This window comes from Pteronotus mesoamericanus, unplaced genomic scaffold, assembly GCF_021234165.1.
Source record: "Pteronotus mesoamericanus isolate MK-2021 breed Mesoamerican mustached bat unplaced genomic scaffold, CSHL_Meso_final scaffold_651, whole genome shotgun sequence".
Classification (NCBI taxonomy): domain Eukaryota; kingdom Metazoa; phylum Chordata; class Mammalia; order Chiroptera; family Mormoopidae; genus Pteronotus; species Pteronotus mesoamericanus.
This window is the reverse complement of record NW_026555325.1, coordinates 44763126-44775324: the sequence shown is the minus strand read 5'-3', so window position 1 is coordinate 44775324 and position 12199 is coordinate 44763126. Positions and strand designations below refer to the sequence as shown.

The 12199-nt window shown below is 29.5% G+C and overlaps 1 protein-coding gene across 8 annotated transcripts in view; it reads left to right on the top strand.

Moving 5' to 3' along the window:
* CALCRL (calcitonin receptor like receptor) overlaps positions 1-12199 on the top strand; it is an 89985-nt gene that overhangs the window by 61902 nt on the left and 15884 nt on the right. For all 8 annotated transcript variants that reach the window (XM_054562619.1, XM_054562614.1, XM_054562612.1 and 5 more), the window contains 2 exons: positions 582-673; positions 11219-11345. In XM_054562619.1, coding sequence (XP_054418594.1) covers positions 582-673; positions 11219-11345 — 219 coding nt within the window. The remainder of the gene's footprint in view (positions 1-581; positions 674-11218; positions 11346-12199) is intronic.

The following is a 12199-nucleotide window of genomic DNA, read 5'->3' as shown; positions in this document are numbered from 1 at the left end:
AATTATAAAAATACACAATAAAGTGGTAAGTTACAAATAAATACATTAAGAAACATAATCAAAGAGAAAATGGCAAAACCAAGAGAAAGCTAAAATGTATTTGTACAGGTCGCAGGCCCCTATAAGTTACTGTTTGGATATTTGTCTCAGAGCCTCAGAAACCTGAAACCCAGTTGAGAAAGAAAGCCTTATGTGGCACTTAAGAACAAAAAGAAAAGCATCAAATAGCATTTGAATTAAGATGCTCAAAATGAGAGTGAAAATTGTCTATATCCTCCAAAATATGCAATCTTGGTTTCATATGTTACACAGCCTAGATCAATAAAATTATTCCTCCATATATTTAATGTGAGTTATAATTTCTTAAATAAAAGGAACATACAATTTATTAATTTTATGTCACTAGATAAATTTGCATATTCTTCATTGCAGACGTATTTGTGCATTTATTAGTTTAAATGATAAGGCCATGAGATCACATGTTTTTAAATATATAATTTATTATATTGAATTTGATCGTCTACATTTGTAAGATTATAGTATTAATATGAGCCTTCATTTTTTATTCATACAAATTATAGACTGCTCTGAATTTGTTTTATCTGACTATAATTGGACATGGATTATCTATTGCATCACTGCTTATATCACTTGGCATATTCTTTTATTTCAAGTAAGTACATATAAAATATTTTAAATGTACCAATTGTCTTTGGTGAATGCAGTGTCATGTGCATGTTTATGCGATATGTTAACAACATATATGAAATGTAGAATGTCTATGTTTAAAATAAATTGAATGTTTAAAATATATTAACTTTATTTCAACTGTGAAATATAAAGGAGATAGATTTTAATTTTAATTTTACAAAATTAGCACATATAAGAATGAAGTCATATAGTAAGAAAGGAGCCAAATCATTATGTAAATCTATGTATATTAGCTTTGGAAACTGTCAGGTATTATACGTTTTCTTAATTGAATTTTAACTTTTTGGTCCATTTTAGTATTAGTATACATAGTGCATTATAGAAACTGATGTTTTGTGTGAATGATAACAATAACATTTAATATATTATTATTAAAAATAATTATCTTAATGTATTATGGTCAGGTTATTTTTCCTGGTTTAGGGGAATCATCATTAAAATGGTTAAATTATATTCGAAATTTTATTTGAAATAACAGTTCTTTCTGTTGGGGAGGGAGAGTCAGCTCTAGCTCCTTGATTCAATAAGTGTTTTTTTTAATTGATAGGAAAATAAATTCCAAAATACATGTATATTATTTTATGTTTTAACATGGTTTTCATAGTTTTGATCACCACCAACAATTACACAATGCAAAGTGAAAAGTGAGTTGCTATATTTTATTGCACTTCATCACTATTCCATTCTCTTCTTCTTCCCCGCACCCCTTTTTTTCCTTCTTCTTCTACAATCTTCTTAGAACATTAGCAGCTTTAGAACCAAGTAGACTAGTAGCACACCAAAATAGTCCAAATCCAGAAACTATCAGAGAGTTGAATGTTAGGTACCTTTGTAACTGGAGCATCAGCTTTTAGCCTATAGTCCACAAATATTTAAAGTGTATTAAATAATATATGAACCAACCAACCATTATCTCTCTTCGGTTCAAAATCATGGCTTTTAGAGATTATATCAGAATTGCCATTTTTGGAAACGTGCCTTCTTAAGAACCTAAACATCAGTTACTTCAGGGAATCTACATGGAAACTTTTTAATGGCACTTTTGATGTATGACATTATCTTGGCACCAGTGGAAACTGACTAAAAATAAAACCTCCACTCTGAAGAGAGCTATGTTTTAAATACTACATATTTTCCCTAATAAACTTTTTAAAAACTTGTCAAAATAAGTTGAAAGAAAATTTTATCCTAAAATATGTAAAACATTTCTTAAAGATAAATTTACTGTACTGTATTTTGCAAAAAGTTACTGAAACGTTCTTGCTCAAAACAAATGGCCAACTGTGCCACTGCCTTTATAATTAATGATGTCATATCAGTTGCTTCTCTACAGCTTATGAAAACATGTCTTTATTCTGGACTATATTCTTAGCTTATAAAACATTTTTGGAATCCACGTTATCTTTAGAGTAGGAATAACTGTAGTCTGATTGTCTAATAGAATAAAAATATCTGTTCTAAAAATGGAAAATAAGCCATTTTACAAAGTGAAGATTTTTAAATAAAGCAATCAGGTCCTCAGTGATATATTATTTATGCTAATTAACAGAGCAAAACAATGTTGCTGATGCAGGCACACTTATTGGTAAAATATGATGCTGAAACTGGGCTAATAATTTAATTTATTAAATTTAAGGACACCAAATTAAATTAAAGTTTCAAATTTCATTTAAGATAATAAAATGACCGAACAATTTTAAAAAGATGTAGTTCACAAAAATTGCATATCCACCACACAAATAAACAGAGACTTGATGTAAATGTTTAATATTAGCTATAATTGTTTTTTACCATGAAAACACTTCAGACTATGAATGAGTATAAAATACATCAGCCTCTACTCTAAAGGCATAAAATGAAAATCATAAGAATTTTTTAAGACTGCTTTAAAAAATTCTTGAGAATAAAGTTATGTTTTAAAAATTTCTAACTTCGAGGAAAAGAATGAAACCCTTAATAACAATCAAAGTATAATCTTGAGAAATAATACTTGCATTTAAATTTGCAATATTCTTAATAAATTGAAAATAATTTTAAGCCTGTTATTAATTTTTAAGTAAGAATAAGAAATATATACACCATATTCTAATATTCTATTGAGTAATTTCTTGTATTTCTTCAGTTTTATGTCATATTTATTTCTTTTTACAGCTTTAATTGGAAGGTACAAATTATTTTAACTATTTTATTTTAACATTTTATAATTAATACTTTCCATGTCACTGAAGAGTTTTTAAAACAACCATTTTATTTTGTAAATAATACTTCATTTAAAAAGTTAACAAAAGTTGATTAATCATTCCTCTACATTTGAGTATTATATTGCTTCCAAATTTTCCTATTAAAAAACACTCTAAAGGACATTTTCAGACATAATGTTTCCCATATTTTGCACTGTTGAGTTTTTAGGCTATATTCATAGAGACTTGGGATATTGTGCTCAAAAGGCATATATCTTTTTATGGATCTTGAACTCATTTCAAAAGTATCTCAAAATCAGCATGTTCAAAACAAACTCATAACATCTACCTCTTCCTAATCCAAAGCAATTTTTCTTTCAGTGTGACTCATCTTCACAAACAATATAACCAGCATTTAGTTTTGTTAGCCAGAAATTTAGAAATATTCAGTGATACCTTCTCAATTTTCCTATCATACTTTCCTTATATTCTGCAGATTTAACCTCCTAACATATCACCAATCTATTCAGTTTGCTTCCTATCAACCGCTCCCACACCAGCCTCAGTGAGTCTACTTTTACTACCTTTATTCAACTCTAAACGATGTACCTGGAATAGTTTCAAAAATTTAGATCAAATATGGATCTGATTTTGTTATCCTTGGCTTTAAAAATTTTAGCCTTCCTAATGTAATTTATTTAAAATCAGAACCATCAACGTATTCTGTAATTGAATATTCTGCTTATCCTCTCCCACCCGCCAACCTAGTGAAATGTGCTCATCTTTCAGATTTAATCTTTAGCATCTTTTCTCAGTGAAATCTTCCTGAATCCCTTATTGCAATTTTTCCAAAACTGTAACTAGTTGGAGTGGATGTGGAGTAAGACCACCAACTCTGCAGATTTAAAATTTTACAGTTGAAACTCTTCAGACAAAAAAAAACCCCTCTTATTTTGCATGTAATAACCCAAAATATTTAAGCACATTAAATTTCTGAAGAACATGAAATTAAGAAATATATAACAATTTATTGCATGCTAAAATCAGTCAAAAAGAGTCTCACAAAATTTCAAGACCTCTGGCCCCAGGCAAGTTTGAATTTAGCAATGACATAAATATAGTGTCAAACCAATTTCATAAAGTCAAATGCAAAATTAGCAAATCTTCTTCATGAAGGAGACTATAATTTAACTGAACAAGCACTTGCTGTGAACTAATGAGGCAATACTAGGATTGCCAAGTGAGAGTAATGCTACAAGCCTGAATATATCAATAAATATAAAGTATCCCTTCCAAATCTGTAATCTGGACAGTCATTTACCCTGTCCACCATGGACTGCCTTGGTAAGAGGAAAAGAAGATGACACTGAATTGGTTTATCAGGACAGTGAAGAAATTAAAATAATGTTCACTGATTAGGGAGTCAAGATACTCAGAATGTTAAGCCAAAAAAGAAAAAGACAAAATATAGGGGCCCAGTAGATGACTTCAAGAATCCAAGTGACTAGGAGAATATAGTCAATAAAAGTGCAATAAATTTACATGGTGACAGAATGTTACTAGAAGTAGTGGGGTGATCACATTGAAAGGTGTAAAAACGTCAAACAATTGTATTGTGCACCTGAAACTAGTATAACCAATATACGATTGTATACCTACTATACCAGAATAAAAATTAAGTTAAAAATAGAAATTTTAGAAAAAGAATCCAAAAGACTATAGCTGAGAATAGAGTTTGTATGATAATATAAAGGGATATTTGGCTTGATTTAAAAAAATTCTAACAGCTAAACAGAATGGAATGAACCACCTATTGACCAAATGAGCTTATCACTCAAGATTTTCAGGCAGAAATTAGGTATCAACCTATCAGGAATTTGGAAACAAGTGATCCTTATACTGGGTTTATGGCTGGACCTAATGTCCTGTAAGGCTATTTCCAAGCCCATATTTAGGAATGAGTAGTAATTTAATAAAAATGAATGGAATGAAAGAATTAATTTTTAAACCATAATACGTAATTTCAGTGTCAGGGAAGTTAGCATTTGTGAAAGTATCTTGCAGGCAAAAAGCAATCTACGCAGATAAATGATTTATTATTGGTTAGGAAATGAAAGAAAATCTGGTTCAGTCATTTTATTTCTGTATTTACATTTATTGTTTTTAAAAGAGCAAATACTACTTGACCAATACTCATGAGTAAGTTTTATTTTTTATTAAAGGCTTAAATTTGAAAACTCAGAATTAATTTACTTTCTCCATGGAAAATACTTTTTAAAATGATTTTAATTAAAATTTTTGGAGTAACATTGGTTAAAAATTATATAGGTTTTGAGCACACAATTCTATAATATATCATATGTATATTGTGGAAACATGGAAATACTTTTTAAAAAATTTAAATAATTCATATGTATCTATAAATTTGATAAAGATATATAGACATATAAAGTGTTTTAGCTTTAAAGTTACAATCTTCAAACTCATCTCATTTTAAAAGAGAGGCTAAAATTTCATTTGTCTCCAAATATTTTCTCATATTTCACATATAAATAGGCCTGTTTTTTTTCAAGAGTAATTTCTAAAACATCTAAAGCACTGTATGCAATAAATACCTGTATCTGTTTGCTAAATTTCATGCTTACAAAAATGTATAGCATGCTACATAGGCAAAACCTTGTTAAAGTAAATGAGTGTCTTGCCATTATACAAAATTAAAATTAAAGTTTTGAATTAATTTCATTCTTTTTACTTAAAAGTTTACACTGAATGTACAATTAACTGTTCATTCACTATAGTTAACTAAAAAATATCTTTAGTAATGATATGGTGTATACTCAGTTTCAGGCATAAGGTAATTATAATGGATATGTTATACATGGATTAAAAATATGAACTATATTCAGATTTTGCTTTCACCACTTAATGATAATATGGACTTAGCCTGATTCTGATTTTTAGTAATCTTCGATGTCTTTATAATTGGTCACAATGCTATTTAAAATGCTGAGCAAAGAAGATTCAAATAGTATGAGGCAGGAAGGAATTTCTCAATGAATGGTGAGACAAACTTTTCCAGTAGTTTATCATTAGACTACACCAGTCAAGTAGGTACACAGATTACACTATGTAGTCATCTAACATTACCCCTATATAGTAGTAATACAAAGTGAAGAAAAAAAAAGTTAATTGCAGAGTTAGAAAGAGTGCTGGAAAGACAGAGGAAGGAAAGACTCATTCTGCTTCATAGTATCAGAAAATCCCTGAAGTGATAATATCACTGAAGCAAGTGTTAAAGGATGGGTAGAAGTTCAGCAGGTAGGTATTGCAAGTCATCAGAAACGAAGAGATTATCTTACCCCAATGCCTGTTTTTCATATGTTCTAAGTAGTTGACTAAGTTATCCAAGGTGCTTCCCAAGCTGTATCCTATTTGGTTTAGTAATTTTATCTGGAATTTAACTGTCTTTTAAAAATGGAGAATTTGAACAGAAAAAAGCAAAGCTACAAATTATTTATCCTTTCTTATTATACATTCTCAGGCTTTAGGTAAAACATGAGAAACCCTCTTCAAGAGTCAAGTATAGCATTAAGTACATTTTATATGCCTAGACATCCTTCATTAAAGGAGAATGAGGAAGGGTACAGTATCAAAACAGACACATGTGCTCTCACTTTGTTACTTATTGCTGCCTAGCAGGGTACAAGTTCTTTTGTTGCTTAATCCTCTGTTTCACATTGTTAAAGTTCAGACACTATTAGTATCTATATAATAGATTTGGTATAAAGGCTGAGATATATATGCAGACATAAACAGAGTTTGGAAAACATTGTCTATTTTTGGCATAGTTATCACTCTTTCTTACTAATCCATTAAAAGATTTTTATATAAATATTTAGCCCTGAGAGACACAGTATACCAGTAGGCTTTTTAAAAACAAAATTAAAGAATACGTTTCTAGTTGTATATGCACCACATTTGTAAAGAAATTGTTATAATGTTCATGTAGAAAAATAAATAATTAAAAATTGTATAAACCAAATTAGTAATATATCAGGAAAATGTGCTAAGTTAGCTAGTTAAAAATAATAAAAATGTTTTATGCCCACAAGATACCATGTAGCTTACTAAGTACTTGAATCATATTAAAGAATCCAGAGTCTTTGATTTTAAGACACCTCTAATATATACTCCCCCGTACTGTCTACTAAAATAGCAAAAGCCACTGTCTACTAAAAACAACTATCTACTAAAATGGGAATAATGGAAAGAATGTCCCAAAGTTTCAGTTCCAAGAGCAGGAATCATCTCTGCTTTGTTTCTTTACACATCCCAGGGCTTAGTACAGGATTTTGCACATATTAAGCACTTAATAAATTTTTGAAAAATGAAGACATGAACTGACTTGAAAGATTATTTGTAGTTCAGATTTTCCTGTGACTTCTCCATAACCTTGGGCAAGTCCCTTGGATTTATCTGGCTTTTATTGTCTCCATCATCAGACTAAGACTCCTGAAAATGCGAATCAGTAGAAGCATCTGAGTGAAACAATTTTGGACTCTGCAGCTAGACTGAAGGAAGACCAAGGCCACCTCAGAAAATGCTGAAGTGAATGGTTCATGAAGCATGTTCTTATTGTCAAAAGCAATAGAAAAACAGAAATGTTAGCTTTTTTTCAACTAATTCCTGGAGGAGCTAATGTTTCACATAAAATCATTGTGTGTAAAAAAAAAAATCTATCAATAGCTCCTTTCTGCTTCTTAACCCAGTTCTTCAGACAGCAGTCATTCTTACTTAGTCTTTGGTAGTTATGGCATTTTTCTCCATTTGTTAATTGAGGGTCATTGATCCATCCTAATAAAAACCAAGAACCACACAAAAAGTTGATTTAGGGTATAGTTTATTATTTTTTTTTATTTAGAGAGAGGAAAGTATACTACTCATCCATGCTTTAAATTAGAAACAGAGGACATGAAACATTACCAGATATATTTCAGTTTTATATTACAGCCAATTAAAGGAAAAGAGTCAGAGCAGGAGATAAAAAGAAAGGGAAAGGGAGGGGAAGAGAAAGACAGAACTTCGGGATTTGCCAAGCCCTGAAAGGCAATGACTCTAGCTCACAACGATCCCTTGGAAAAACAAAACAGAACCCTTTAGATAAAATAAATAAATAAACTTTACTGGAATTAGTCATAAATTATATTTTAATTACTGTTTAGAATCTGATAGCATAGCAAATCTTGCTTTTTCTTTCAACCCAAACGGCTCTATCTTCTTGCTCATAAAAGAGTGCATATAACATCTGACTTGAATGAGGAAAAAGTGATTCTTTTATTTAACATCTTAATTTTGCTGACATTTCAGAAAACTGATTCCAATTTTAAAGCCAAGTTTCATATTTACAAGTATATAGACAATGATATCATTTCTAGCTAGTTGAGAAAAAGTCCTAAATAAAATGCAACAACAAAAAAATCCGCTCAGTTGGTAGGCCAAAGCTCTCTTAACTAAATAAGATAGTCCTTCAATGCTTGTATTTTTGTTTTTCAGGACAAATGAGCCAAATTCTCACCTTTTTTTCTTAGATCATATCTGAATATATTCAATCAATACTGTGAACTCTTATCTCATTTCCAGTTTCTTTATTATTCTCTTGAATTGGAACAGAGTTTTCTTTTTTAGACTATAATTTTTCTCCTGAAAACTGTATATGATTCCACCTTTAAATCCATGTTAAACAAAACTAACTATTTAAAGAAATTCTACATTGAAACATAGAGAACAAAGAGTCTTACTCTATAATTCATACCCTGATGTACCTGTTTTGACAAATCAAAACTTTTACTTGAGTTTTTTTGAGGGGGTTTAATGTGGCATATTGACACTGTCAAAGGTTTGATAATGACGGAGTTCAGAGATAGTCTTTTAGTTGGTCCATTTCAGTACCTTCCCCAGATCATCCTTGCTTTCTCAACTCTTGTGGTACATTTCATTCATTGTAAGTTTGTTATGCATTATGTTTATGAAATAGATTCCATTCTCTTGTATAGCTTCCTCCAGCTTAACAATGGATATTATTTAACTATATATTTTTCATGTAATATTTTATTAGATTGTAATTATGAGGTCTATTTCCAAGTTTATGAATTTTAATCAATGTGTTGAAAAATCCATCTTCTTCAAAATGAATGTGGTGAGAGCTGAAAACATTTCCTTTTTTTTTTTTCTTTTTTTCTTTTTTTTTTTTAGATTTAAGTATTTTATTTTGGAGTTTCCACTTCTCTCTTAAGGCTAAAAGTTATAGTGTTCTATTTACCAGAAGAGTTGTTAAGTACAGAAATTTATTATTTATGAGTAAAAATTTTAAAACACAAACTACCTTGTTCAATATAGTTTCCTTTGCAGTTAAAGAAAATATTCTACTGAAAACATTTCTATTCAGTAATGCAAATCTTGGTTGGAAAGCCTTTTAAATATGTCCACTGTGATTATATAAGAAAAGCATTGCATTTCCACTTTAGAGTATCAGACTTGAATAATGACAGAGTGAAGCAAGGAGTAATGGATATACTCTAACAAAAAACAGTTCTTCTATAGTGTAATTGCTATTACTGGTTTATGAGAAGAGTCCCAGGAATGAAAATATAAAGTAAAGCTTAATTAAAGAATTTGGACTTATTTTAAACAGTAATTTTGTTATTAAAAGTTATAACTTAATATTAAAGATCACATATTTCTGTTGAAATTTTTTCTTTATAAGTGTATTTTATCTGCTTTGCTTGAACAGTTGAAACATAAGTGCTACTTAAGCATAACTAAGTTTTACTGGGAATAAAATGACAAATTGTTTCAAGATAACTAATGATCTATTGTTTGGTGTAAAAACTATGTACTCATTTGAGTGGATTAGAACTTTGTAAGAAGAAATACAAGACATAAATAGTATAGCATTTTTTTCTCCTCAAAGTCATAATATATTTTGCAATTTGGTTTTCCACTCTTGCAAACAGTTTATTTTCCTAGACTGTACCCACAGATATGACTATATCTGTAAACCCTGCAAAAACTGTATAGCATTTTTTTACTAACTCTGACAAACAAAAGCCAAGAATGACTGGATATTGTGTTGTTAACTTTTGTTGATGGAACATTAAGATGTAACACAAAAGATTATGAGCTTCAGAATCAAAAAGTCATTCAGTAAGTTATGCTCTTTAAATTTGTTTCTTCATATTAGAATGGGGAAAAAAGCAATGTGTAGTTTTGCTTTACACTCTACTAACATTGTCTCCTTGCACCTCAAAAACTTTAAGCTTTAACATTAGCTTAAAAAAACAACAACTTTAACTCAGGATACCTTCTCTGTTTAGAAAGCTTTTTCTCCCTTATCTTATTCTGTTTCAGATCTTGAGTATTCCTCATACTCTGGCAACAGTCTTCATCTATTTCCTAATCCTATTTTAATTTATAAAAAGTGTATAACACTATCTGGAATTACTTTATGTAATCGACATGTCTATTTACCCTTCACTGTCACATGCACAACATAAGATCTGGGCCTTGCTGGGTATTATTCACATTTGTTTTTCCCAATATCTAGAAAGAGTGCATAATATAATATTGCTTATTCATCAATAAGTAGTTAAAAGTGACTAAATAAATATTATAAGAAACAAAAGCCTTATTACTTTCTTAATAACTTGAACATTCCAATTCAACAGATCATTTACTAAGATTGTGACCTTAAGCAAATTACCTAAGTTTTATTAAAAGATAATGATACTTCAGAGGGGTTGTTGAATGAGATAACAAATGTAAACTCTTATCTCTGTGCTTGGGATATTCCAAAGACTCATTTAATGGCAGCTGCAATATAAACAGAGTAACCTGTGTGGTGGAACAAAAAGAGCATTATCTGTAGGAATCTGACCGACAAATCCAAAGTTTTCAAAATTAATTAGATGCATTTTGTATCAACTTTAGTGAATCTCAGTTTCTGAATTTTCAGAATGTATTAAAATATTAATCCTATTGAGAGATTAACAAAAGTTTATGCAGAGGGCTAGTCCAGACAAATTTCCTATCCCTAGGTATGTCTTATATATGCCTATTCTCCTAAAGTACCTCATTTGTCTCTGTGTGTTAAGAAATTATAAGGTTTCCCTAATTAAGGTTTTATCATGAGTGAATATTGGAGAAAATAATTCTTCAAATTTGGAGGAGCTTTTTATGAATTATGAATGTATCTTATTTGAATGATTATTAATTAAAAATGTGGAAACATTTTATGGTGCCATCACACTTTGTTTTCTCTTGTCTTTCAGGAGTTTAAGTTGCCAGAGGATTACTTTGCACAAAAACCTGTTCTTCTCCTTTGTTTGTAATTCTATTGTAACAATAATTCATCTCACTGCTGTGGCTAACAACCAGGCCTTAGTAGCCACAAATCCTGTAAGTAAAATAAAGTGTGTCCTTAGTTTCAAACGGTTAGCTAGAAAGATATGGGAGAAGTGAGAGGTCCTGAAGTAAATAGTATGTGTTTAATTAAGTCATTAAGTAATCATTATTTATATTTCAAGGTATATCATATAGAGAGTATGTATGTAGCTATATTCAGTCTAGAAAGGTAAATGTATCTCAATAATCCTCAAGTTATAATGTTTGAATGTTAAAAGGAAAAAATACTTTTTGCTTCAATTATTTATATATGTTTTGCATATCTTTAGCTCAATTTATGGCTAGAGTCCCATCACTGGTAGGACATAAAAGTTTAAGACTATATAACAATCAAATTTTAAAAAAACAATCAACTATGTAGTTAGAAAAAACAATACATGAAAATATAACATTTAAGTTATATTTTTTGGTATCTGGCTGACTTAAAAAGTTAATAAAACCAGAGAAAAATTAATTATACATCCCCTATATGATTGTTAAATTTTATTATCATAAAGTTTTTAAAGTTCTATACCAAGTCTTCATGTCTCAGCAAACATTTATAATGTTTTTCCTTACAATTTCTTTGGAAGCATAAATTTTTAGGATGAGTATCAAAATATACACAAAAATAAGCCCAGAGACTGTCATAACATAAAACTGTATTTTTAAAACAAGCTAAAATTTACTTATACAAATGTATATATTATTGTAAGCTGCATGTCTATGTAAGCTATATTTAAATTAAAATATCTGTATAAATAACAAATATATCCAAGTTTTTAAAATCATATTTTTCACAAAGTTTATAAATATCTATACTACAATATTATATGGATTTGTGGAGGGGTGTGTATGTATGGATATAG